Source organism: Trichosurus vulpecula, chromosome 5 (assembly GCF_011100635.1).
Source record: "Trichosurus vulpecula isolate mTriVul1 chromosome 5, mTriVul1.pri, whole genome shotgun sequence".
NCBI classification, from domain to species: Eukaryota; Metazoa; Chordata; class Mammalia; order Diprotodontia; family Phalangeridae; genus Trichosurus; species Trichosurus vulpecula.
Window position 1 is genome coordinate 256,387,187 of NC_050577.1, and position 26,292 is coordinate 256,413,478.

General features: G+C 42.7%; 1 protein-coding gene across 1 annotated transcript; it reads left to right on the forward strand.

The window, feature by feature from the left end:
- The first annotated feature begins 4,013 nt into the window (after nt 1-4,013).
- Nucleotides 4,014-26,292, forward strand: C5H12orf66 (chromosome 5 C12orf66 homolog). Its single transcript, XM_036761608.1, has 3 exons — nt 4,014-4,295; nt 8,187-8,475; nt 22,716-26,292. Exons 1-3 carry the CDS (start codon nt 4,061-4,063, stop codon nt 23,530-23,532), a joined length of 1,341 nt encoding a protein of 446 aa, XP_036617503.1. The 5' UTR covers nt 4,014-4,060; the 3' UTR covers nt 23,533-26,292.

The window sequence follows — 26,292 nt, forward strand, 5'->3', positions numbered from 1 at the left end:
CTCAAGCACATTAGGCTAATTTTTCCACAAAGATATTGAAACCATCCTTGAGACTTTATTGGCTCAGAGGACTAATATCACTTACTGGTTGCTTGAGTACCAAACAGCCATTAGGAGCTCCAGGCATGCTCTGAGTCTTAGCTGGACAACCACAACAGGCAACTGAGAGGTAGGGAGCTTTACTTTGCTAAATCAACTTTGAGATCTCCTCCCTGTATATCCTTGTTAAACACTCTTCTTCTGCTATGGCTAAGTAAATCTCCTTTTGCTAACTGTTGAACAACCTATGAACATCTCATTCAGTTCCTATATATACCTGGGGACTGACCTAAGTCAGACCCAAACCAGAAATAATCTTATTTTAGAAGGATCTCACACTTAAGTTGGTAAACATATATACATAGTAACCTCAGGAGGAAAGAGAATGCACTAAGTGGAATCAGGAAAGGTTTCCATTAGGAGATGGCATGCAAGCTGATCACAGAAGAAACCAAGTTTTCTAAAGGGTTAAAATGAAGGCAAATGACATTCCAGACTTCTCCTCCTCTTCCTCTTTCTTCTCTTTGTCCCTTTCTCCTTTCTCTTCCCTTTCCCCCTCTCCTTCCCTTTCTTCTTTTTTTATCCATATCTTTTCTACCTCCTTGGAATGATGTGGATCATAGGTATCAAACTCCAGCATGGCGGGCTGTATATGAGTGTGAAACTAGATAAAAATGCAATTGGGAATTGTTTTAACAAAAATAAAAATACAACATAGGTAATGTTAAATTGTGGTTTTCTAAGTCAACTTGCTGCCCAACCTGTTTCCATTTGAGTTTGACACACTGACTGCTATGAATGAATGAGGCACGAAAGAGGTTGTGGTCACCATATAATGTGGTCTATAATGAAGAGTGTCAGCATTGACCTAGCCTGCAAAACGACGCATTCCATGAAGAAAGGCAGTCTTCCTTTAACCCTGAAGGTTGGCTTAATTCTAACTTTATGGTAGAAATGAAAGGGGGAACTTAGAGCCGGGGCTCAGTTACCTATGTGCTGACTATGAGAAAGCTGGAAGTCAAACATGACTCCATAGTCAACGTTCCAAGAGATAGTACCCTTCTCATTAGCATTTTGACTCAGTCATCATAGCTTGATATATTAATTTCACTGAAACCAAAAGGCCTGAAGACCTCTAGTCACATGCCTGAAGGGAAACTTCAGGGATTCAGTCTGGAATATAAAAACAAACAAACAAAAAAACCTCCAGAATACAAATTACTTCACAGGATACCTGAGCAGAAAACTCTTTCTCAGTATTAGCAGACACAATAAATACAAAGTAACACATTTACTAAAAACTATTTGACATTTTGCTTTTCCCTTTTAAATAAAGGAGGAAAAGGAAGAGTCTCTCCTGATCCATGTTATTTTATATAAGGTGACTGAATAGAGAAGCTTACCTGCCAACTTACTGAAACGATGGAAAAGAAAAGTATGAAATGTTATATGTAAAATGTTATATGTAAATGTTTTTATACTCCTCTAAAATCTTTAAATCAGGACTGGGATCCCTGCTCCTACAGTTTTGGCAAATGGTAGGTTTTCCTCCTTTCTGCCTCTACTACAAGGAACTTGTGTTCATACGGTTCTCTCCACTCAAGGGTCAGAGTGGTCCAATGGAAAGAATCCTGGGTTTGGAATCAGAGGAACAGCATTCAGATCCTGGCCCTGGTTCTCACTGCTTGCATAACTTTAGGGAAGATCCTTCAAATCTCTGTACCTGTTTCCTTATCTGTAAAATGAATCATTTATTAAGCTTCTACTCATATTAGGCACTGTGCTAGGCATAGGGGCTACAAAGACAAAAGGATCTTATAATCTACTGGCTGATACAAAATGTACATATATAAGTTGGCAATGTGCTTATCAGAAGGATATAAAGTGAAGAGAAGAAAGGAAAATGTCCACGAACCTCTGGATATATTTTGCATTTTGAAAAGTTGAATTCATTCTGTTATTGGACCACCTCTTCAAGCCAGTGCTAGGTGACAGGTTTTTAAGTAGAGAAGAGGTATCAAACACTCCAGAGTCCAGCCTGAACCAAATTAAAATGTATTTGGGAAATAGTGAACAAAATAAATATAAATAAAATAGAAGATAGATAATGTTAACATGTGGTTATACCTGGGCAGGTACCCTTAAATATGGCTTAATGACTACTATCTCTATTTCAGTTTGACACCACTGATGTGGAACATACGAAAGCTTCTCTCAGACCTTGAATTTCTAGGGTTGAGAGGTTTGTAAAAACAATCCTCCCCCAGCACACATACCTCAACCACAGAAAATAAATTCAGCCATTTTGGTGGCTCATAAAGCCAAGATGGGAGTACCTAATTATTCATAACTGCTTTTATGTCATCAGGCTTGAAGTACTTTGCACCCAACAGGGAAAATAATTTGGCTGTGAGGTGAGGGCTAAATAGCTAAATAGTTCCCTTGCTATACAATTGAGAGAACTGTGTGAAAATAAGAATGATAAAAATGATAAATATTGATTTGCACCAAATGTTCTATTTTTTAAGCAAGACTACTAGAGCTGAGAGGAATCAATGCTTCATTTCTTTATCCCTTAAGTCATTTCTCTGTTCATAGGGTCTACACCACAAAGGGAGACATTGTAGCTGTATCTGAAGTGCCTGAATAGTATTTGAAAAACTAACCAGGGGTTGTTGGAAATGCATATACATAAGGATGAGTCCCTTATGAAGGTAGATCAGAAGAACAAAAATAATGCCAGTGAATCCTAAGCGTTGATACTAAGTATCCACCATAACCACTTTAGGACAAAACTGTAACCTGTTGCTTTCCATGTACACCTGGCATACAAAGAAAGAAGAATTTAAGCAGATTTTTAAGCAGATACTGCGTTGGAGATAAATCCAGACTCTTCTGAACCCAAATCTACTACTCTTTAAAATCAGAACCCAAGGTGAGAGAAATGGAACTCCATTTGGGTTCAATTCCTGGAGCTTCCACTTCAAGATACATTTATTGTGCCTCCTATGTGCTAGGCACTGTGCTAAGTGTGGCAAAAGTAAGAAAGACACTTATACCAATGAGGCTTTGGGCAAGTCATTTCATCTCTCTGGGATTATAACATACCATATTAGCATTTATATAGAGCCTACTATGTGCCAGGAAGCATGCTATGCGTTTTACAAATATTCTTTTATTTGATGCTGACAACCCTAAGAGTTGCCTCCTCATCTGTAAGTGGACTCATTAAGTGATCTGAGGTCCCTTCCAGTCCTAAGTTTGAGACTAGTAATGCCAACTTTCCTCCTCAGACCTTCAAAAGCCCTGTCTTGCCCCTTTTCGATACACTTATCGTGTAATATTACACACACACACACAGAGTGATTATCTGTATTGGCGTCTTATCTGCATACTAGACCGTAAGCTCTTGGAGGTCAGGGACTTGCCCTGAAGCACAAACCTACAGTGTTGAACTTGAACTTGGGTCTCCCAGACTCCAGGTGCACTGCGCCACCTAATCGCAAAGGCAGAATTTGAACCCAGGTCTTCTGAACCCCTAAGTTCTTGCCCTCAAGGAGCTTCCATTCTATTGCAAACTAAACGCTTTTTGATAGGCTGACTGGATGAATTTATGCGCGAATCCAATTATAGTGCCTCTAAGGTCATGACCCGGACTGGCCGCAGGAGCTCGGCCAGGCCTGGGCTCAGGACACAGGTTTCCTCGAAGGCCGAGCTGGCCCCAGCTCTCACTCCCATCTTCCCTTCCCGGCACCGCCCCCGAGGGGAGGGGTCGTTCAGTAACGACTCCGTCGCGGGCTCGAGCACGTACGCACGCGCTCACTCGTTCATGCCGCCGCGCACGCTCACGCGCTCGCGCTCTCTCAGAACCCGGAAGCGGGCTCGCCGGGGGCGCGGAGGGGGAAGCCGACAGCCACGTGGGTCGGGCCCAGCGCCGGCCGGCGAGAGCGCTGGGGGCGGGGCCTCGCAGGTGGGGCGGGGCAGGGGCGGAGCCCCGGCGGGCGGAGGGCGACAAGCTCGCATGGGGGAGTCCATTCCGCTGGCCGCCCCGGTGCCGGTGGAGCAGGCGGTGCTGGAGACCTTCTTCTCGCACCTGGGCATCTTCTCGTACGACAAGGCCAAGGACAATGTGGAGAAGGAGCGGGAGGCCAACAAGAGCGCGGGGGGCAGCTGGCTGGCGCTGCTGGCCGCCCTGGCCCACCTGGCCGCTGCCGAGAAGGCCTATCACAGCCTTACCTACCTGGGGCAGAAACTAGGTACCGCTCCCTGCAGCCCCGCCGGCCCCTCCCCCACGCCCTTGACCCGGGCATTGAGCCCGGGGAGGGCGGCTTGCGGCCGGGCGCCCCTCCCCCTCAGCCAGACCGGGGAGGGGGGGCTCCCTGAGCCGCGGGGCCCGTTCCCGCCCCCCACTCGGGACCCCTGTCCCGAGTGGCCCCAGATGTGCGCTCTAGCAGCCTTGCTTCCCCGTCCATCCGCTTCTTCCCTTCCCTTAAAAACAAAAACCACCCGTCCCCCTCCTCCTTCCTCTGCTCGCTTTTGCTTCCCAGGTAATAGCGACCCATTGCGGGGTCTGGGACCGAAGCATCCCCTTCCCCCCCATGTTGCATTAATTATTCATTAGGAAGTAATCATCTACCCAAATTAGGTCCTGAAGTCTTAGTCTCTAGTAATAAACCTCTTATAAATAAAGTCTGCCGTCCCGGAACAGGACCTGATAGAATTTTACATCTGCTACCTTAAAAATTGTTAATTTTTTCTTTTATGTTTCGAAAGAGAAAGGTCTCAGAAATAGGAACCGAAAAAAAAACAACCCTCATGATCCCAGTTTTCTCTCTCGACCAGTGTAGCATCTGGGGGTGTCAGGACCTTGGAGGCGGGGTGGGATCTCTTTTCCTCTTTCCACTCTTGCATCCTCACCCTAAGTGGCCCCCGATGTGCCTTTCATCACTCTTTGCCTTCTTTGGCTTTCCTTTCCATCTTCTTGCTTATGTTATTCCTCCTCAAAGATGAGCAATAATCGTTATTACGGTATACATGATAAATTCCGATCCTTAATCTTTAATAGAATTTGAGTCACTGGCCATGTTTTTCAGTCTAATAAGTACACAGCCCATGTGGTGACTATGAGAGACATAACACAAGGCTCTTGAGTGAATAATTACTATCTGGTTAATGACCCAGTGTTTTAATTCCCCCACCCTCTTACTATTTCTTGTCTCATCTTGTTTATAAAGCTTTTAACATGGACGCGTGAGGCAGGGCCTTCCAGAATTTTAACATGAATCCTGTAGCAGTGATTCATATAAAAGGGAAGTTGATAATTCAGATATGGAATCATCGGCACCACCGATCAGATAATTTATGTTTATATTTTTAACTTTCTTCCCCCTTTTAATTCCAAGCACATTACGTATTAGGCAGCTGTTTTGTGGGAGCTCAGAGTATAAAGTTATCTCTTATGTTTGCAGTTGTCTATAAGACAAGTTGGGGGTATGGTTATCATCACAAATGAGACTGCCAAAACCAGAATCCAAGTGTGTAAAGTGGGTTCCATTCACATAATTACATCATATAGTCTCCCTTTGAAAAAAACATCACAAGTCATGATAAAGTTGTCTTTGTCCTTGCCAAAGCAAAACCCTCTACTTGTACCTTTAATCTTTTCTCTACCTTGTTCCCCCCTCCCCCATTCCTCTCTAAGTACTTGACCCCTCAGTTTTCCCACTCTATACCTAATTTTCAAACTGTTCTCTCTGTTGCCTTCAAGATCTCTCCCATCCTTAAAAAAAAAAATCTTCATGGTTTACCCTCCCCACTCACTGCTCCCTCCCTCCTCCAGTCAGTCTCTATATTTTCTCCCATTCACAGCAAAACTTCTGGGGGTTGGGGGTGGGGAAGCTGTCTAGACCAGGGGTGGGGAACGAGGCCTCGAGGCCACTGTGGCTCTCTAGGTCCTCAGGTGCAGCCCTGAATTTAGATTCAGTCAAAGGATGTCCATGCTTCCACTTCTCTCACCTCTCACTTCTCAAACCCTTGCAATTTGGCTTCTGCCCCAATTATTTGACTGAAACAGTTCTGTCCAAGATAGCCAAAAATATCTTGTTTGCTGAATACGGTAGGCTTTTCTCAGTGTTCATCCTTCTTGACATCTTTGCAGCTTAGGCATAGTGGCAGTTTACCACTTTGAACCTGTCCTACTAGATTTGCTATTTGTACTGAGGACTGTACTTTTGTTAGTCAGCCAGGTTCAAAGCCTCAGAGCTATCCTTGCCTCGTCTGTCTCTTTTATACCTCATATACAGTCAGATGCCAAGCCTTGTCCATTTTATATCCTCAGCATTTAGGCTTGCATCACCTCTCACCTGGACTGTTGGTTAGTATGTGCTTTGAATTGGTGGTCTCCCTGCCTCCCATTCTTTTCTCTTTCCAATCTATCGTCCACGCATCTGCCAGAATTGCTATTACTAAAGCCCGGGTCTGACCGTACCCCTCCCTGTCTCAAGAAGCTTCATCTGGCATTTAATACTCTTCACAATCTGGCTCCAAACTATGTTTCTAGACTGATTTCACATTATTCCCACTCTTACAAGAAATAGTAAAGCTTGAGATTCATGCTGCCACCCATATACAACCTTCCATTTTCTACCTTCATGCTTTATATTGGCTTGCCAAGAATGTTCTCCCTCCACAGATTTTCTAAATCCTCCCCTCAAGGGACTGTAGGATAATCAGGACCTGGGACTAGAATTTATGTTTATATATGTGGGTCATTACCAGAGTTTTCCTCTATTGTTTTCTTTGCTTAGGAACTGGAGCTGATAGTTGGCAAGATGGTTCTTGCATAAAGGGCTGACCTGGGTTTGAGGACTATCTCTAGCATACATTGGTTTTGTAACAATGAGCATATTATTGAACTTCTCAGATCCCTAGGTACCCCACTAAGACCATAAGTGACTGGGGAAATGTCCAGCTTCATTGGTGGAGGGAGTTTCTAGAACAAGAATTCCTGTGATAATAAAATTAAAAGTTTGAAGAAAAATTAGGGAAAATTTTTTGAGTGAAATAGGTTTTGGGTGATAATGGAAAAGGAATATAAATATGACTTATTATTTGAAATAAAAGTGGACAAGATTTGGGAAGTATTGTGAAAGCTTTTCTTCATTGACTGGTTTGGGGTTAGCTGCCTAAATAGGTCATTTCAACAAACAACTTCACTTTTTCCATAGGTTTTTAAATGAGATGTCCTTAGTGTGCTGTAGATATTTGACTAGTAAGACAGTCTTCTGAGGTAATCAGTAGGAGACTTTTAATTATCACTGCCCTTTTCTGAGGCTTCATCCATCACGAGAGCTGTGCTTCTCTGTCCTTCTTTTGAGGTTCTGCTGTTTTTGGTCTTTTGATAAGATGTGGGATTGCCTAAGAAGATATCCGTGAAGCAAGCTTCTGAATTCATTAACAACACAGAGGCCACTGGTTGCTAAGGAGCTGGTGAAATGTGTCCCTCTTCATCCCTCTGCACATTTGCTGTTAGGCTTTGCACGTTCCCCTTAGAGTCCCTTAGCTGCAGTCATGGTTGAATTCCTGCTTGGCTTTTGCTATCAATAATTTAAATTGTGATTCTTGTTAGTATCTAATCCCTTGTCGAGTATTAGAAGCTCTTCTCCTGGGATTGGGTAGACAGGGTTCTTAGTTCCTGGATGGTCTCTATAGATAGTCCATATGCAGGTTAAGATATATGGTAAAGTTAACAGTCTAAAATGGGGTAGTGATGGTGGGAAGGTCAGTTTTAGCAGATATGTTCTGACTTACATATTTTATTTCATCTAAAACTGCCAGGAGGGATATAGTGGCTTCTAGATCTGAGATACAGCCATTGAATCAGATCTGAAACTCAGAGGTGGGGTGGGAAGACTAATTTTTTTTTGGCCTCAGGAACATGATAATGAGTATTCATTTAATCTGTTATTTAGTGAATTATAAATCAGAATGTATTCAAATTCTGATTATAGGATTCCTTGAACACTGCAGGAGAACCTGCAGAGTAAGATCTTGAGATCAGGGATTTTTTTATCTTTTAGAAAATGGTCATTTCCCTGTCTAGTTGCCCTTCCTCACCAATAATGTGGCCCTGTCATTTACCCTAACAGGTGGGCAGTCCTTTTTCAGCAGAAAGGATTCCATCCGGACCATTTACACCTCTCTGCACAATGAGCTGAAGAAGGTGGTAGTGACTGGCCGTGGTGCTGCAGCAGGTACCATTCCTCACTTGGAAGAGCTCCTGTCTCATTTGTCCGAGCAGCTCTGTTTCTTTGTTCAGGCTCGAGTGGAAATTGCTGACTTCTATGAGAAGATGTACACCCTCAGCACTCAGAAGTTCATAAACTCCGAAGAGCTAGTCAGTCTTTTGGAGTCCATCCTAAAGAAATACAGCTCCAGGTCAGTGTTTGTGACATCGTGACACAGCTTAAGTGTTGATGAGGCCCAGTGGGCTGCTGAGAGCCCTCCCTGCCTCCCCCCAACCTCTTTCATGCTTGCAGGGAGACTGTAGAAAAAGAATTGTGTGTGTGTGTGTATAAGTAAATATATATACATATGTATGTGTATATATGTGTGTATATGTATATAAAAAAAATTGCTGACATTTATGTAGCACCTTCTATGTATAGGTGCTATATAGTATAAAGCACCATGCTAAATGTTTTATATATGTTACCTCATCTGATCCTCACAATAACTTTGGGAGGTAGGTGCTATTATTATCCCAATTTTTACATATGAGGAGACTGAGGCAAAGGTTAAGTTATTTGTTTAGGGTCACATAGCTAGTCTGAGGTGAGATTTGAACTCAGGTCTTCCTGACTCCAGGCCCAGGTCTCTGTTAATTGTGCCACCAAGCTGCCAAATATAAATGTATGTATGTGTATACACGTATGTATGTATGTAGATGTCTCTATCATCCCTTCTAGGCCCTGTGGGCAACTATGCACAGGCAGATGTGAACTCTTACTTGGGGCACAGAGAAGTTAAGTTATGATCTTGACAAATACGAATGTTTCCTTATATTAAGAATGGAAAAGGAATATTACACAAGGCATCATAAATCACTACTTCATAATCTTAGGATTTAAAAAATATATATTAAATTTAACATGTTTGGATTCCCTTTTGAAATTCATACTGTTCTCCTCTGTGCATCTTTAAAAATGTTTTTGACACTTTTTTTCTTTCTTTTCTTCCTTTTTTTTTTTGAGTATCACTATCACTAACCTTCTACTCCATAACTATCTCTCCCCTCCCAAAGTAGTCCCTTCCCTTGTAACAAGTAAGTATAGTCAAGCAGAACATCCACACATTGGCTGTATGTGAAAACATTTCTTATTCTGTACCTCTATTCTGTCACCTCTCTACAAAGAAGTAGGAAGCATTAGTCATCATCAGTCTTCCAGAATTGTGATTGATACTGATCATTATATCGAACAGAATTCTTATTTCTTTCACGGAGATTTTCATTTACAACATTGCAATCATTGTATAAATTCTTCTGGCTCATTTGACATCATTTCATTCGAGTCTTCTCTGGCTTCTCAGAGTCCACTCCTTCATTTTATGTGGCTCAATAATATTCTGTTATATTCATACACCATAATTTATTCAGCCATTCCCCACTTGATGGGCACCCTTTTTGTTTCCAGTTCTTTACTACAACAAAGGGTGCTGTTATAAATATTTTTGTACGTGTGGTTTCTTTCCTTCCACCTCTGATCTCTTTCGGGTACATGCCTAGGAGAGCTGTTACTGGGTGAATGGTTCTGGGGTATGGTTCAAATTAATTTCCCTGGTGGAAGAATCATTCATTTCCCAGCTCTACTGATAATGAATTAGTGTGCCTGTCTTCTCATAACATCTCTGATAACTATCATTTTCCCCTTTTTATCATCTTTGCTCATCCGATGGTGAGGTGGAACTTAGAGTTGTTTTACTTTTCATTTCTCTTATTAGTGATTAAGAACATTACTTCCATAGGGTTGTTTATAACTTGAAGTTCAAATGATTTTCCTAGGGTCCAACAACCTGTTTGTGTAAAAGTGAGACTTAAAACTCAAGTTTTCCTGATTCCAGGCTTGTTCTCCATCCACTAAAACACCGTGCTTCTCAGTGTGCTGACTATCATACTAAATTTTCAGTTTTCCTTCTGAGTGTGGGAATGGTTGGAGGGGTATTGGACGTCCCATCCACATAGGGAGCTGATGTAGAAATGTCCTGCCTTGATGTATACTGGGGCCTCATCTGTAATGTGGAGTCTTAAGAGAGCTGCCTTGTCTTCTTGAGGTTGAGGGACTTGCTGGTGGCCTGCTGGTCTGTGTTAGGCAGGACTCAACCCTTGATCTTCCTGACTCTAAGGCTAACTCTGTCCACTATGCCTTGGTCCTTGATTGCAGGATAGTGGATTTTTCATATGTAATTGTGTCCTCTGATATATCATTACTCTGATTTCATTAGGGTTGTTCCAGTGCATGTATCACTTTTTCACAAAATGAATGCAATAAATAACCCAGAGGAAAAAATAGCTTCCTAATCAATTGAGTTTAAAGTTCCTGTTGATTTGGGGTTTAAGGTGGTAGTCAGCTCTCTTTGACATGCTGGGTATCCATAAAGCCTGACCACCGCCAGTCAGTCAACAGGTATCTGTGAATAATAATAACAACATAAATGATAATGATAGCCTTTTTATACGGTGCTTTGAGATTTGCCAAGCAGTTAACATCTGCTATCTCATCTGGTCCATCCTGGGAGGTAGGTGCTGTTGTCCATGTTTTACAAATGCGGAAACTGAGGTCGAGTGACTTGTCCAGGGTTACACAGCTAGTGCATGTCTGAGGCTGGATTTGGCTTCAGGTCTAAGAGGCGATGTATAGCACTGTATCTACACAGTTCTGCCCAGTGGCCTTTTGTTTGTGAATGTACCAGGACAACGAAGTACTGTGGAAATTCTTGTCCCTATTTAACAGATGGTTTTTTTCTCACCAGCACTTTTTGATTTTTCCTTTGTGACCCTCAGCAGACCCTGGATTGACTGTTGGACCCTAGGATTTTTTTATTCATAAGCTTTATTGATGGTCATCACCATTATTTCTGGTTATCGCTCTGCCTCTGATGGAAGAGTCAGTCACAGCAAAGAAAAACAATGAAGGGAAACCAACCTGTAGGCAGCCTTTCATACTTCTCTGCTAGAAGGAGGGATGTGCATTTTACTGTCTGTTCTCGGGACCAAGATAGGTCATCCCAGTTGTTCCAACCCTGACTTCCTTGCCAGGTTGTCTGTATCCTCTTGCTGTGTAGATTCTTCTCTTGGGGTCTTTGGATTCACCCTGCCATTCAAGTCTCTGATTGTGGTTGTGATTTCATCTGTAACAGCAATATGCCATTCCATTCATACACCATCATTTGTTCAGCTATTCCTCACTTGATTCTAGCTTTTGTCAGCCATCAACATTCCACCTTTTCCTGGAAATACCCTGGTTTTATACTCACCTACCAAGATTTCATTCTCTGCTTTCCTTCTTTAAATGGGTATTTAACATTCAGGGTGTATTTAAATGGTGTAGGGGAAGACAGGAAGGCCCAGTTTTAAGTCCTCCTGGCTCTGTGACCCTGGGCAAGTCACTTAACCTCCTGGCAAAACTCTCAGTATGAGAGTTTCCTTCTCTGGTAGTTCTAATACTAATGAAACTGGCAATCCAGACCCTACCCTTTTCATCCCTGAAATGTTCCATAAAACAAAGGTACAGTATCCCACTTTCCCAGTGTGTCTTTATGTAGTACATGGTATAACCTAATATGAGAATGCCTTCAATTGGAGGCTTTGGGATTAGTTTAAACAAAATCAGTTCCTTATTTTGTCGATTCTGAAAGTTCAGAGTTCCATGCACTGTATTGAGTTTTCTTGGGATGAAGGATTCAAATGAATATTGCCCTTCTTTTGCTGGGCTCTCTGCCTCTGAGGCAGGCAGGTCTATTTTTTTTTATTTGGTGCTATGCATCAGAAAACTGTTAACTCTTTTTTCTTTTTTTGAGGTCTCAGCATTCTGGAGGAGTAATTTACCCTTTGGTCTCATATTGTTTTAGAAGAACTAATGCACTCAATTTTCAGCATAATGGGTCAGTTCCTGCTGGGCGAATAAACTATACTCAGAGCATAAATGGCATCATAAAAAATTCTACGGCTAGTGTACTCTTTCAAATAAAAGGATGTTTTTGTATTCAGAAATGGAACAAACTTGATGAATACATAAAACCTAAAACCCTGGCTTTCGTTTTAAAGGCCTTTCTACTGTGAGTTGTTGCAAAGACCCAGCCTGCTTGCCGAGATAAATTGGAAGCAGATTTAAAAAAAAAATTATTTTTGTTTTCCTTGAGAATGCTAATTGGGTTCAGAGTAGAATAGTTTTGAAGGTATTTTTACTTCTCCTTTTTTCTTATTTTTTAATTTTGGAAGATAAAATGAATTGGACCACTAGACATCCTTGAGAGTAGTTAGCATCTTTTGTGGAGTTGCCTTCCAGCTGAAGAGACAGGAGTTTAGCATGTTGAGGTTCTGAAGTAGGTACAGTAAAATGCAGAGGAAGGAGAGTTATTCTAATTCAGTCCTTGCTGGATAAGCATGTCCGTTTTTTTTATAACGTACATTCCCTATAGGACAGGGTGGGGGGAGAGATGATGTGAGTTGTTTCTTTTCTTTTTTTAAGTGGTAGCAATAAATTTTTCCCAATCCAGTGGTAGTCAGCTTTGCATATATTATCCAAGTTCTACAATATATGATAAGCACAAAACAATACCTGGTAATTTTTCTATTCTGTGCCCAGTAAAAAAAAAATTAATCTTGGGAGATACTTTAATATGCATGTGGATCTGGGATCTTATAGATTCAGAAGGTCCCTCCATTGATTCAGATTGCCCCTCATCCATGCCTGGCCATTCCGTGTGACTCTTGTCCTTGTTCTCCCCATAGTTCTTCATGCATTGTGCTGGAGGCCTGCCTTGTTCTTTTTGGACATCTCAGAGGAGTCAGTGGAATCCCCTGGCTGGTTACCTGTGCTCCTTCTCTCTTGCCATATGACTAGTCCTTCCTCAGGAACATCCTTTACTCTTGTTTTTGTACTCTCTTGTTGGTTATATTGCTTCCTGCTTATACTCGCTGTGTGCCTCTTCATGAAAATTAATATTTAATCTCATGAAAGAAGAATAAGAATATGGATAAGACATTTATTATAACAGAAATAATCTGCTTTTAGCACACACTTTGGGCAACTGCTGTTTTCCATGGTATGGGAGATTTTATTCAATGGTTTTAATTTTTTTAACCTAAGTTTATAGCTGGAATATAAATAGTATCATTTGAAATAACAGTACTTCACATGGTTACCATTTGCATATCAGAGGACAGAGCTTCTCTGTTGGAGCTCTTTCAATTGCCAGAATTCTCACTGAAGGCAAGGCTATTAATGAAACTATAAGTTCCTCATATGTGGTTCAGCAAGGTTAATGCTTACTAAAAAAAATTCATAAGCCCATCAGTACTACTGTAAGCTTAATAGTTTTAGACACAGTGCACTTGCGGCATCTGATATACATGTGGAGAACACATTCATTCTTATCATTCATGATCATTGTTTTAAAGCATAAGATTTTTGAATCAGAAGGCATGTAGTAGATAGAGCTCTAGACCTGGACTAAGGAAGACCTGACTTCAAATCCAGCCCCAGATGGTAGTTCTGTGACCCTGGGCAGGTCACAATTTCTGTCTGCCTCAGATTCATCATCAGTAAGATGAGGATGTTATTCACACTGATCTCTCAGGGTTATTGTGAGGATCAAATGAAACAATGATTGCATAGCACTTGGCAAACCTTATATAAATGGCAGTTAGCTACTAACAGGACATCTGTCCCTAATCTAGGGGTCCATTGATAGCTCTCAGGAAGTTTGTGAACTTAGATGGGACAAAAAAGATAGCATTTCCTTCAATTATTGAAAAACATAATTCTGAGAAGAGCTCCAAAGGCTTCAGCCGCCTGCCAAAGGGATCTATGACACAAAAAGGCTGAGAATCCCTGATTTAGTCCAATTCCTCATATTACAGAGAGAAAATTGAGGTTCAGGGTTAGTTGAAATCTCACAATGAGTTAATAGCAGAACTTGAATGGGAACCTAGACCTCTTGGCTCTAATCTAGTGTTCTTTTTACTATAACTCCAGAGGAAAATATTGTATTTTTAGATTGGTTCAGAGACCTGGAGCTGACCTTAGAGGTCCTCTCATCTGTAGCTCCTAATTTACAGAAGAGAAATAGGGCCAAAGAGATTCACTGATTTGCTCAGGGTCATCCAGGTAAGTGAGTAGCAGAGAAGAGATCCCAGGTCCTCTGGCTCCTAATCCAGTGCCCTAGAAGAGTGCTTCTCAGACTGTGGGTTGTGACCCCAAATGGGGTTGTAAAAAATTTGGCAAGAGTAAGAGGTTTCTGAATGTGCAACAACTGAAAATTCAAAATCAAACACGTAATGAATCCAAGGTGTTTATGGCAGCGCTTGCCCAAGTTGCATGACAACTTGACTGGAGCCTTGGTTTTGAACACAAAGCACGCGCACTTTGCACTACGTGTGCCCTGGGCCATGCAACGCCAATTAACGAAAAGGGGAGAGAGTAGCAAAAGTTTAAGAAGCCCTGCTCTGGAAGAAGAGTGTTGGGGATGCCTTGGCTTCAGCTCCCCAGAAGGCATTGCTGCTGACTCAGCTGATTTAAAGAGAGGGGCTGGATGTTTCTCAAAGGAATTCAAACTCTGCAGATGTTCAGAAAGTAGAAGGTTTCTCAGACTACGGGAATCTGCTCATTAGAATTTTGTAAGAATCCTCTTTTGCTTCTTAGCCCTTACAGTAATTAGAGTAGATCTTCTCATCACGAAGCTGTCAATTTATCTGCTTTCAGACCCTTTCAAGATCTCTATCATGGCTAAAATGTGTATTTTTGCATTACAATAATTTAACATCCTGCTCTGGAGTGAAACATGAAAAGCTACCAGCCACTGAGCAGCGTGGAAGTGGGGAGATGATGCAGTGTACTGCTAATCCCGAGCCTTGGCAGGCCTACATTAGCATGAATTTTTTAGCTGCTCTTAAGGATGAAATATAACTTTGTCACTAACTCCTAATAAATGTTGAACATTTATACACATTCTGTGTATCTGGGGAATAGCTAATCCAAAATTCTTTTTCAAGGTTTATATGGTGAATTCATAGTCTTTTAAGGACACCATTGGAAATGAGGAAAAGGGAAACAGCTAGGAAAGCTAATGATAGTTTTTTGTTGCTGAATGGTTTTAAAAAAATTTTTAAATTTAATATTAATTACTGTAGGCAATTTTAACAGCTAACTAAGTGGCCATATTCCTAGGTTCCCCACCACTTCTAACTGGTGGATAACAAAGGATCCACAAAGTACATGATTTGATCCTCAGAACAACCCTGGGAAGAAGGTGCTATTATTAGCTCTATTTTAGAGCTGAGGAAACTGAGGCAAACAGAGGTTAATTGCCCAGGGTCGCTCAGCTAGTAAGTACCTGAGGTTGGATTTGAACTCAGGTCTTCCTGGCTCCAGGCCCAGCGCTCCATCCACTGTGCCACCAAGCTTCTACTGTATAGCAATTTATCTGAACCAGGTTTGGGAGTTTTTGTGGACAGCAGGCTTAGTACAGGCAGAGTGTGATCATTGGCTGCATTGAGAGGGCTAGCTCACATCTAGGGATTAGGTGGGGATGGGCATCTCTCTGGGTGTGCTTCTTGTCAGACCTTGCTTGTAGTAGTGTGCTCCATTTTGGGCGCCGTATTTTAGGAAGGACATTGATTAACTGGACAGTGTTTTGAAGAGGTAAACCAGGATGTTGAACAGCCTCAAGTTCATGCCATATGAGCATATATTGAAGAACTTAGTTATGCTTAGCTTGGAGGAGACAAGATTTAGGGAAGACTTGGCTGTCTTCCAGGATTTTTGATTTGTTTTTCTTGGCTAACCACCCTGGCTCTGAGGTCAAATGACTCAGGTTCAAATCATGTCTCTGACACTGCCTCTGTGACCTTGGATTAGTCGCAATCAGTTTCCTCCTTTGTAGAATGAGAGGGTTAGACTCCGAGGTCCCTACTAACTCTCTCTGTGTCCTGTAAATGAGGAGCAGGTGTTGGAAGCCTCAGTCTGCCTCTTTATAGCTTCTAACCCAAAGTGGAATGGGTTGGGTGGTTAGCTTCCTCATACTGAAGGTCTTTGAGTCCAAGCCAAATGACCACCTGTTGAGTATGTTGTCAAAAGCATTTTTTTTTGTTTTGTTTTTGGTTTGGGTTGGATACAGTGACATTCTTTCTAATTAAAAAATTCTAGGGCTCCTCATCAAGGCCATACAGAATCTTGGCATATTACTGTGGGGAACGTTTTGATGTTAGCAAAAACTTTACCATCAAAAGTATTAAGTATGAAATGTGTGTGTCAAATTGGAGCTGACCTTAGAGGTCCTCTGATCTATAGCTCCTAATTTTCAGAAGAGAAATAGGGCTAAAGAGATTCACTGATTCGCTCAGTGTCATCCAGGTAAGTGAGTAGCGGAGAAGAGATCCCAGGTCCTCTGGCTCCTAATCCAGTGCCTTAGAAGAGAGCTTCTTAAACTGGGTTGTGACCCCATATGGGGTCACATATCCTGTATGCAAAAAATATTTTGGTATAAGCTTAATATACTCAGTTTCAGAATTTCTCTCTCCAGCTGCCCCCTTTCCCCATTTTAACCACGTGTAGGCTCTTTCACAGAGGGTTTTGTGCCTAAAACAGTTTGGAAGTTTCAAGGTTTGTGTCGATGAAGGCAACAAGATTCCAACTGTAGTGTGACCAGGGCAGAGGTGGTAGGGCCATTAGTTCCTTATTTATGGGGGCTGTGGCTCTCTTAATGTAGCCTAAGATTACTTTGGCTTTCTTGGCTGCCGTATCAGAAGTCAGAGGCAAAATGTCCCTCAGGGTTCTCTTGTGGGCCTTCTTTTCTTCTCCCTCTGTACTACTTCATTTGGCGATCTCATCAGCTCTCATGGATTTAATTACCATCTCCATGCTGATGATTCTCAAATCTGCCTCCACCTGCCTTTCAGACATCTCAAACTGGATGTCCAGTAGATATCCCAAACTTAGTATGTGGAACTCATTATCTTTCCCCCCTAAACGCTCCCCACCCCCTCCTCTGTTGCTGTAGAAGGCAACCCCATCCTCCCATCCCCAGGAGTCATCCTGGATTCCTGATGATCTTTCAGCCCCCACATCCAAGCTTTTGCCAAGGCCTGTTGATTTCACCTGTACATCTCTTGAATATGCCCCCTCTCTCCTCTGACACTGTCACCTCCCTGGTATGGGCGCTTATCACCTCACATCTGAACTACTGAAGGAGCCTGCTGGTGGGTCTGCCTGCTTCAAGTCTCTCCCCACTCCCATCCATTCTCCATTCATACAGTAAAGTGAAATCACAGGTCTGACCATGTCACACCCCCCACCTCCCCACACCACAATAAACTCCAGTGGCTCCCATCTGCCTCCAGGAGCAATTACAAAATGTTCATTTTGGCATTCAAATGCCTTCATAACCTAGCTCTCTCCCACCTCTCTAGTATTACACCATATTCTCCAACGTGTACGCTTCAGTCCAGTGCCGCCGGCCTCCTGGCTGTTCCATGAACAAGAAGCTCCATCTCAGCTCAGGCATTTATTTTTGGCTCTCCTCCATGCCTGGAATACTGTCCCTCTTCCACTCCAACTACTGATCTCCCTGGCTTCCTTCAAGTTCTCACTAGAATCGTACCTTCTACAAGAAGCCTTCTTTCCCCAAAACCCTAATTCTAGTGCCTTCCTCCTGTTAATTATTTCAATTTGTCCTTTAGATAGCTTGCTTTGTGTATATTTGTTTGCTTATTGTCTCCCCCATGAGATTGTCAGCTTTTCGAGGGCAGGGACTGTTTTTTGTTCCTTTTATGATCCTCAGGACTTGCACAGTGCCTGGCCCATAGTGGGTGCTTAATAAATATTTATCGATTAATTGATAGTGGTAGGTTACAGAGTTAAACAAACATGCTTTTATTTGGATCTTAGTATCTCCATCCTTAATAGAATTCCAAGATCAACATTGTCCCCCGGGCCCTCTCCTTGGCTCTGTTCTGGCCAGCATTTTATCACTGACTCAACAGAGGCCAGATGCTGCTCATATATTGAAGTGACACAAAGTGGACAGGAATAGCTGATCCGCTGGCTGACAGGACAAAACATTTTGACAGGTTAGAAGTGAGCAGGGGGAAATGGTGGTGTGGGCAAATGCAAAATCCCACATGTGGCTTCAAAAAACTCAGCTGCACCAGGACAGATTGAGGTAGGTCCATCGAGGAAGCAGTTCATTGAAAAAGACCTAGGGCTTCTAGCTGATGGCAAGCTCAGGGTGAGGAGGCAGCGGGATGTAAAGGATTGATGTGACTTTATTATTCTGTGAATGTGTGTTTTTATAGGTGTGAGTGTACCCTCCAAAGGTACAGATTGCAATACCTTGGCACTTTCTCATCTCTGTAGTTTGCTGATAGAATATAAGCTCCTTGAAGGTAGGGACTATTTCATTCCTATTCTTGTATCCCCAGCACCTAGCCCAGTTCTTGGCAATAGTAGTCCCATAATGAATTCTGATTGTTTGAACAATTGATTCTAGTTCAAGACCTCACATCTGTCTTCCACAGAGGCTTCACCCTGCCATGATAGAGGCTTCCTTCTTGGTCTTTTCTAAGATTCTAGTCTTAGGCTGTCTTAATGAAAGTTTGGGTCCTGAAACAAGGAAGGGGGCCTGTCTTACCACTCCTTAGACCTCTCATTGGAGCCCTCTCACAGACCACATCTAGAGTACTGTGAACAGTTTGGGGGCCCCATTTTGTAATACACTGACCAGGTTGTGGAGGTCAACATGCTAGGCCATGCTAGGTTAAAGGAGTTGGTGGTGTTTAGCCCAGAGAAGAGGACACTTGGAGACAGGGAGAAGGGGAGTTTTGAGAGCAGCCTGGAGATATTTGAATTGTTGCCAGGTCCCCATCAATGCCAAGCCTGCCATCCTGTGGTCCCATGGGGAAGAGTGGCTGGGCAGGCTTTTCCTCCTCAGAGAACAGAACTGGGCTCAGTGGGTGAAAGCTGCAGGGACGTGGGTTTTAGCTCAACCTAAATAGAAGCCTTGTAACCATTAGAACTGTCTGAAAATGGAACTGGAGGTGGTGAGTGTGCCAGATTCGGAGCCAAAGGGCCTGGCTGAAGGTCAGTCCACCATTACTGTCCGTGTGACCCGGGAGAGGTCACTTCACCACGCTAGGCCTCAGTTTTCTTATCTGTAAAACCAGGGAGTTGGACTCTCAGAGGTCTTTCCAGTTTGAGGTCTCTGATGCAATGTCACAGGAGGGAGTGAGCTCCCTCTTTCCTGGAGTTGTGAGAGTGGAGCTTGGGCAGTGACTGATTCACGGGATGATGTAGGGCTGGGAAGGCCCTCGCTGCATACCCACTACTTAACAGCCTTCAAGCCCTGACCTGAGAGTGAGTCACGCAGCACTCTTCCACCCCACAAGTAAAGGAGTTTGAGTTCTCCCGAGGGAAAATGCCAGATCCCTGTGATTTTTAAGAATGCTCTAATAATAGCTGGCATCTCGACAGCTCTTGAGAGTTTACCAGGTGCTCATTTTATCCTCACACTGGCTTGGAAAGATCAGTGTTGTTGTTATCCGTATTTTACAGATGGAGAGACTGAGACACCGAGCAGTTAAGTGAGCATTGGAGGCTGGATTTGAACTGAGGTCTTCCTGACTCCAAGTTCAGCCACCTAGCTGTCTTCATATAACCTGCATTTGTTTATCCCTCACTTTTTTTCTTCTCATTTTGCTTGGATGTGGGTGAGGAAACCTCTAAAAATTTAATATTCAAATGCCTGTGGACTGGCTATGTGACAGGGACTCCCCTGTTAAGGAAATTCTGCCAGAAAAATTGCAGCTTCTATAAATCCTTCTGAAGGTTATAAAGTTTGTAAGGGTGGTTTCTGTGTTTTTAACAGGAGAGGGACCTCATGAATCAGTACAGCCCGCATCTGAAAACTCTAGGTGGGCCAGGAGGCCTTTCTCATCAGGAAAGAAAAAAGTGCTAGGTAGGCCCTGAGAAGAGGCAAAGTTAAATTAACTGACTATTAGGTTAGAAACAGGCAACTTGTTATAGTGTAGAAAGCCCTGGACCTGGTGTCAGAAGACCCAGGTTTGAGTGTGGGCAGTGCCCCTTAGTTGTGTGGCTGTGGGAAAACTTAACTTTACTGAGCCTTTTCTTATTTAGAAAACGGGTATTACAATCACTCGTGTCAGACTGTCAGGCAGTAAACATTTATTAAGTGCCTACTATGTGCCAGGCACTGTGCTAAGTCCTGGGGATAAGAGAAAAAGGCAAAAGAAACTTACAATCTCATGAGGGAGATAACAGGCAAGCAAATATATACAACACAAGCTATCTACAGGATAAATAGGAAATGACTAATAAAGGGAAGGTACTAGAATTAAGAAAGCTTGGGGAAGGCTTCTCATAGAAGGTAGGATTTTAGTGAGGACTTGAAGGAAACCAGTGAGGTCGGTAGTTGGAGTGGAAGAGGAAGAACATTTTAGACATGGAGGAGAGCCAAAGAAAATGCCTGGAGCTGAGAGCTGGAGTGTCTTGTTCATGGGTCAGCCAGGAGGCCAGTGGCACTGGACTGAAGAGTGAAGTATGAAGCCTGGGGAGGTGGGAGGGGGTTAGGCTACAAAGGGCTTTAAATCTCAAACAGAGCATTTTGTATTTGATCCTGGGGGCAGGAGGGAGCCACCAGAGTCTGTTGAGGAGGGGGTGACATGGTCAGACCTGTCCTTTAGCGAGGAGGACTGTGTAGAGGTGAGTTGATTCCACAAGAGGTCAAGGTGGGTACAAGAGGAGAGTGGCCAGTGCAGAGGAAATAGCCTAAAGGAGAATCAAAGGGTCATGGGATTAGAGGTCATAGTGAGGATGGAAAGTAAGGTTAGGTAAGGGAAGGCAGAGGGAGAGGTAAAAAACCAATGATCATGGTCAGCTGGAGGGACTTGAGAACTCTTGAATGTGGAGGTGGTACATGTACTGTGGGTGATGGCAAGAGCAAGGGCATGACCTTGTGTGTGTGCCGAGGTTGGTTATAGGTGTAGGTGTCATAGGAAGTGTTATAGGTTGAGAAACTAAATAGTTGAGGTGTTTGAGGGAGAGTCAGTATTCATGTTGAAATCCCCTAGTATGAGGGCAGGAATTGGAGAGGAGAGAAAAATTATGAGCCAGCTACTGAACTCATTGAGGAAGGAAGGGGAGTGGCCCGAAAGTCTAGAGACATGTTGCTACCAGGACTTTGATTGGGTGGTAGATATGAACAGAGAGTGATGGAGGCACAGGGAGAACCTGGAAGTGACAGCGGGAGCATGGAGGATTCCATCTCCCCTGGCCAGTCAAGGGGAGTGAGGGAAGGCACAGCCAGCACCTGGGCACTAGTTATCTCATAGAATTGTGGTGGGATTAGTGCTTTCTCATTAGAAAGTTCTGAATAACTGTGAGCCTTATGAGTAGGAACAGATCGATATTTACACGAAGAGACAATTAGTAGAGAAGAAATCAAAATGAAGATAATTAAAAATTATATATTAACTGTTGTCTACCTTTTTTTAAATTAAAACATCTAAGTGGCACAGTGGATAGAGTATTGGACTTGGCATCAGGGTCAGATGTGGAGTTGGAATCCTTCCTCAGACACTTACCCTGTGCATCAGCGCTGGTTTCCTTATTTCTAAAATGGGGACAGTAGTAACAGTACCTTATATTTCAAGGCTGTTGTAGGGATCAAAGGAGATCACATACATAAAGCGCTTTGTGACCTCAAAGTACTGGCTTTCATTATTCTTATTGTTATGTTGTGTAAGAGTGATTTGGGAGCCAGAGCTGAGTTAGGTTTATAGTGTCCTTATAGTCCTTATAATCCTTTCGGTGTCCTTATAGTGTCCTTATAAACTGATAAGCAGCAGAAAAAAAAAAAGTTGTCCTATATGGCAGTATTCTACAATAAACAAAATCAAGTAAGAAAGAAGAATTACAGTCAAGATTAAGAACATCTTTATTTTTGAAAAAGGGCTACTTCTCAAAACAGCTCTTCTAGAAAGCGTCAAGTTGTATAGTTGTGAAATTGTTGCAAGTTTTTATTGATGTCATTTGTTTTTTCCAAGTATCTCTCCCTTCTCCCTCCTAGAGAGCTATTCCATATAACAACATCATAATTTTAAAGACAATAAAAAAGAAAAAGAGGAAAAATCAACGTAACTAATAAGTTCATTAGAAAAAGTCTAAAAATATGTGCAGATGCTTCTTAATTAAAAATTGACTTAAGAAGATGAGGTATATTCAAGATGACTTTGAATGGGCTTGGAATTCTTCCGTTTTCCCCACTCCTTGATCCTATCATTACAACATGTAATTGACCAATGTATTATTATTTTGGCAACAAAAGTCTACATTGAATAATATTCCTACTTATTTCTTTTAAAATATTTTTTTTCTACTCTCTAGATTTCACCACCCAATTCTCAGCCCCTTAGAAAGTAGTTTCCAGCTGGAAGTCGATGTCCTGGCCCATCTCTTAAAGTCCCAGGCTCAGATCTCTGAGTGGAAGTTCCTCCCATCCCTGGTCAACTTACACAGTGCCCACACCAAGCTGCAGACATGGGGTCAGATCTTTGAAAAGCAGCGAGAGACTAAGAAGCATCTGTTCGGAGGGCAGTCTCAGAAGGCCGTTCAGCCCCCGCACCTCTTCCTTTGGCTGATGAAGCTCAAGAACATGCTCCTTGCCAAGTTTAGCTTTTATTTTCATGAAGCTCTGAGCCGCCAAACGACAGCTTCAGAAATGAAGGCGCTGACCGCGAAAGCCAATCCTGACCTCTTTGGGAAGATCTCCAGCTTCATTAGGAAGTACGATGCTGCCAACGTGTCTTTAATCTTTGACAACAGAGGGTCTGAGAGCTTCCAGGGGCATGGTTACCACCACCCTCATTCCTACCGAGAGGCCCCAAAGGGAGTGGATCAGTACCCAGCGGTGGTGTCCCTGCCCAGTGACAGGCCTGTCATGCACTGGCCCAACGTCATCATGATCATGACTGATCGGACCTCTGACCTGAACACCTTGGAGAAAATTGTCCACTTCTACGATGACAAAGTCCAGAGCACCTACTTCCTGACCCGCCCAGAGCCTCACTTTACCGTTGTTGTCATTTTTGAGTCTAAGAAATCAGAGAAAGATTCCCATTTCCTCTCCTTTCTCAATGAACTCTCCCATGCTCTTAAAAACCCCAAAGTATTTGCAAGCCTGAAACCTGGATCCAAAGGGTAGTAGGCTTTTTGGAGTGACAGTTTCTCAAGGCTGGCTAACAAGACTACTGTAATTTTTGGTGATTCAGGTCACATCCATTCGTAATTCTTTAAAAGCTAAATTAAAGAAAAATTGTCATGACGTGTATTGCACATTTCATATGTAATTATGGCCATTTAAGTTATCCAAAGATGACCATAGTAAGTGATCATGGGTGTTGCGTGTCTCTGTTGGACAGAGTGATCTCGGTATTTTCCCCACATTTTCCTGAGTTTTGTGTGATTTGAGTATTTATTGGTCCTTTGTGGGGTAGGAGGTGGTAAAAGGGGCAGGGGTGTGTGTGTGTGTGTGTGTGTGTGTGTGTGTGTGTGTGTGTGTGTGTGTGTGTGTGTGTGTGTGATATTCCTGCTAGCTGCTGTATCTTCTAGTCCTTGGATACTGGTGCAATATTTTGTTTTTTTTTCCTGTTGAATGGAAAAAGTAATTAGGATGGAGAAAATTAAATGGCATTTATAGAATTCACTACTGTATGATTTCTGTCAAGAAATCTTCAATCTGCAAAAGGGTTGTGTTTGCGATTCTAAGTTACTAAATGATCTCTTATAATGCCCAAATGATGCGCACAGTACTCTAGTTTTTAAAGAAAATTATTTAAATAAGTTTTATCTTGGTAATTTTTTGTTTTTGCATCCCAGTCATTTTTGCATACCAGAGAGATTCCCACTTCAGAGAGGGATGCCCTCTCACACTTCTGAAATTGAATAATCCCCTGTAACAACAATAAAAACCTGGTTAAAAATAACCAATACAGTGGCTGTTTATGACTATATTTTTAGAACATTTTGCCCTCACAGTCCTCCACCTGTCTGCAAAGAAGGGAAAGGCATGTGTATTTTTTTCTTTTCACCTCTCTGGTTTAATAAAAAGACACATCTAGCTGTGAATCCCATAGAAGGGAAGGTCTCTCCATTCAAAAACACCTAAAAGAATACCTTCCTTTTCAGAGACTGTATCTTTTCTCCATAATCTGAATGCTTTCCTCTAGCCTTTAGCTTTCTCAGTATTTTGGGGTGGTGGGCTAGTGGGACATGCATGTAAGCACCAATGCAAATTTCTCAATTTGCATTAAAATTGGGATAGTCTAGGTCGGGGTAAGGAACCTGTGGCCTCAAGGCCACATGTGGTCCTCTGTTCTGTGAAGTTTGGATTCAGTCAAAGAACCTCACTTAAGGACCTAGAGGGCTGCGTGTATCCTCGAGGCTGAAGTTTGCCCACCCCTGGTCTAGGCACTGAACCTTGGATTTCTTTGGTATAGACAACTCCAGGTTAAGGAAACTATTTCTGCTAGTGAAGGTAGGTACTTTCCCTGCAATTTATAGTCTCCAGAGATTTGCTAGCCTAAGTGCCTAGTCACACGGTCAGATGGGTGTAGATGACAGATCCATTATTTAGGAGCTCCCCATTCTTTAGCTCACAGCCTTTTTATTTCTCACTTTTTTTTTTGCTGAGATCTTCATTTTAAAAAATCACTTCCCAGTTATTTTTAGGAATAAACAGCATCTAGCTTTGGTTCCTTGACTTTATTTGAAAAGCTCGGTGACCTACTTTTCAAATGGCCAGAAGGAAGGTGGGACTGACTACCTTGTACTTGTAAAACTCAGTTGTGTATTCCCAGGACCCCTTCCTGCTTGGACAAGCAGCAAAATACGTAAGCACAGCGAACTAAGACTATCTTTGCCTTTCTGCCACTAATTCATATTTAGACCCAGTTGTACATCTTAACATGTGCTTGACTTCAGCAGGTGTCCATGAGGACTGGATGGATCAGGGGAGGCTTAATGGGGTATGGAGTCCTTTACAGCAGGCTTATTGATCCAGAATACAAATAAGCCCTAATGGGTAATCGAGCCATTAGCATCTGACGGCTGCTTCATAGTCTGTGTGAGATGTAATGGTCTGGTTGATTCAGTCTCTCCCGATTGTTCAGAGGCAGGCCTCACACGGGGCCACCCGGCAAGAAGCTAAGTATTGGAACTGGGTTGAAGAGTAAAATGTACCTTTGTAGAGAATGGAGCCCTGGTGGGTTGGTGTTCAGACACAGGAAAGGTTGACTACCTCAGACTTAGAGAATTGGAAGGAAGCTTCCAGTGGTCTGTTTTCCAGGGCCAGCTGGTGCTTTAAACAAAAAAAGTGACATAATTTACAAAAATTGAATTCAACAAATACCTACTATATGCAGGACTCTGCCAGGCACTTAGAAGTTAATTTATTTGGTGGGTTTCCATGGGATTTGGAGCAGGAAGCCTCCCTGTTGCTCCCAGAATCAAATGCAGACTTGTCTGTTTGGCATTTAAAACCCTTTACAACCTGGCTTCCACCTATCTTTGATTGCATGTGACTCTCCTTGCCCTCTAGGATCCAGCCAAGCTCACCTTGCTGTTCTTCGCCCATGACATTCCATCTTCTGTCTGCCTTTGCTCAGCCTCTCGCACATCTCCTACCTGGGATGCATGCCTCACTTCCACCCCTTTCCTTCAAGACTCGGCTCAAACCCCTCCTCCGACATAAAGCCATTCATCACCCCAACAACTGCTAATGCTTCCCTACCACTCCCCCAATTTACTTTGTGCATATTTTGTATATTTATGTGTACATGTTGTTTTCCATCGAAGAATGTAAGCTTCTTGAGGGGCAGGGACTGTTTCATTTTTGTCTCTGTATCTCCAGCACCTGGCACAGTGCTTGGCAATCAGTAGGTGTTTAATAAATGCTTGTTTATTG

Excerpts from the sequence above, each read along its gene's own strand:
- C5H12orf66 (XM_036761608.1), top strand. The coding sequence starts at position 4,061 with ATGGGGGAGTCCATTCCGCTGGCCGCCCCGGTGCCGGTGGAGCAGGCG. Across the intron at positions 4,296-8,186 it reads CTACCTGGGGCAGAAACTAG|GTGGGCAGTCCTTTTTCAGC; the intron begins GTACCGCTCCCT and ends TTACCCTAACAG. Across the intron at positions 8,476-22,715 it reads CTAAAGAAATACAGCTCCAG|ATTTCACCACCCAATTCTCA; the intron begins GTCAGTGTTTGT and ends TCTACTCTCTAG.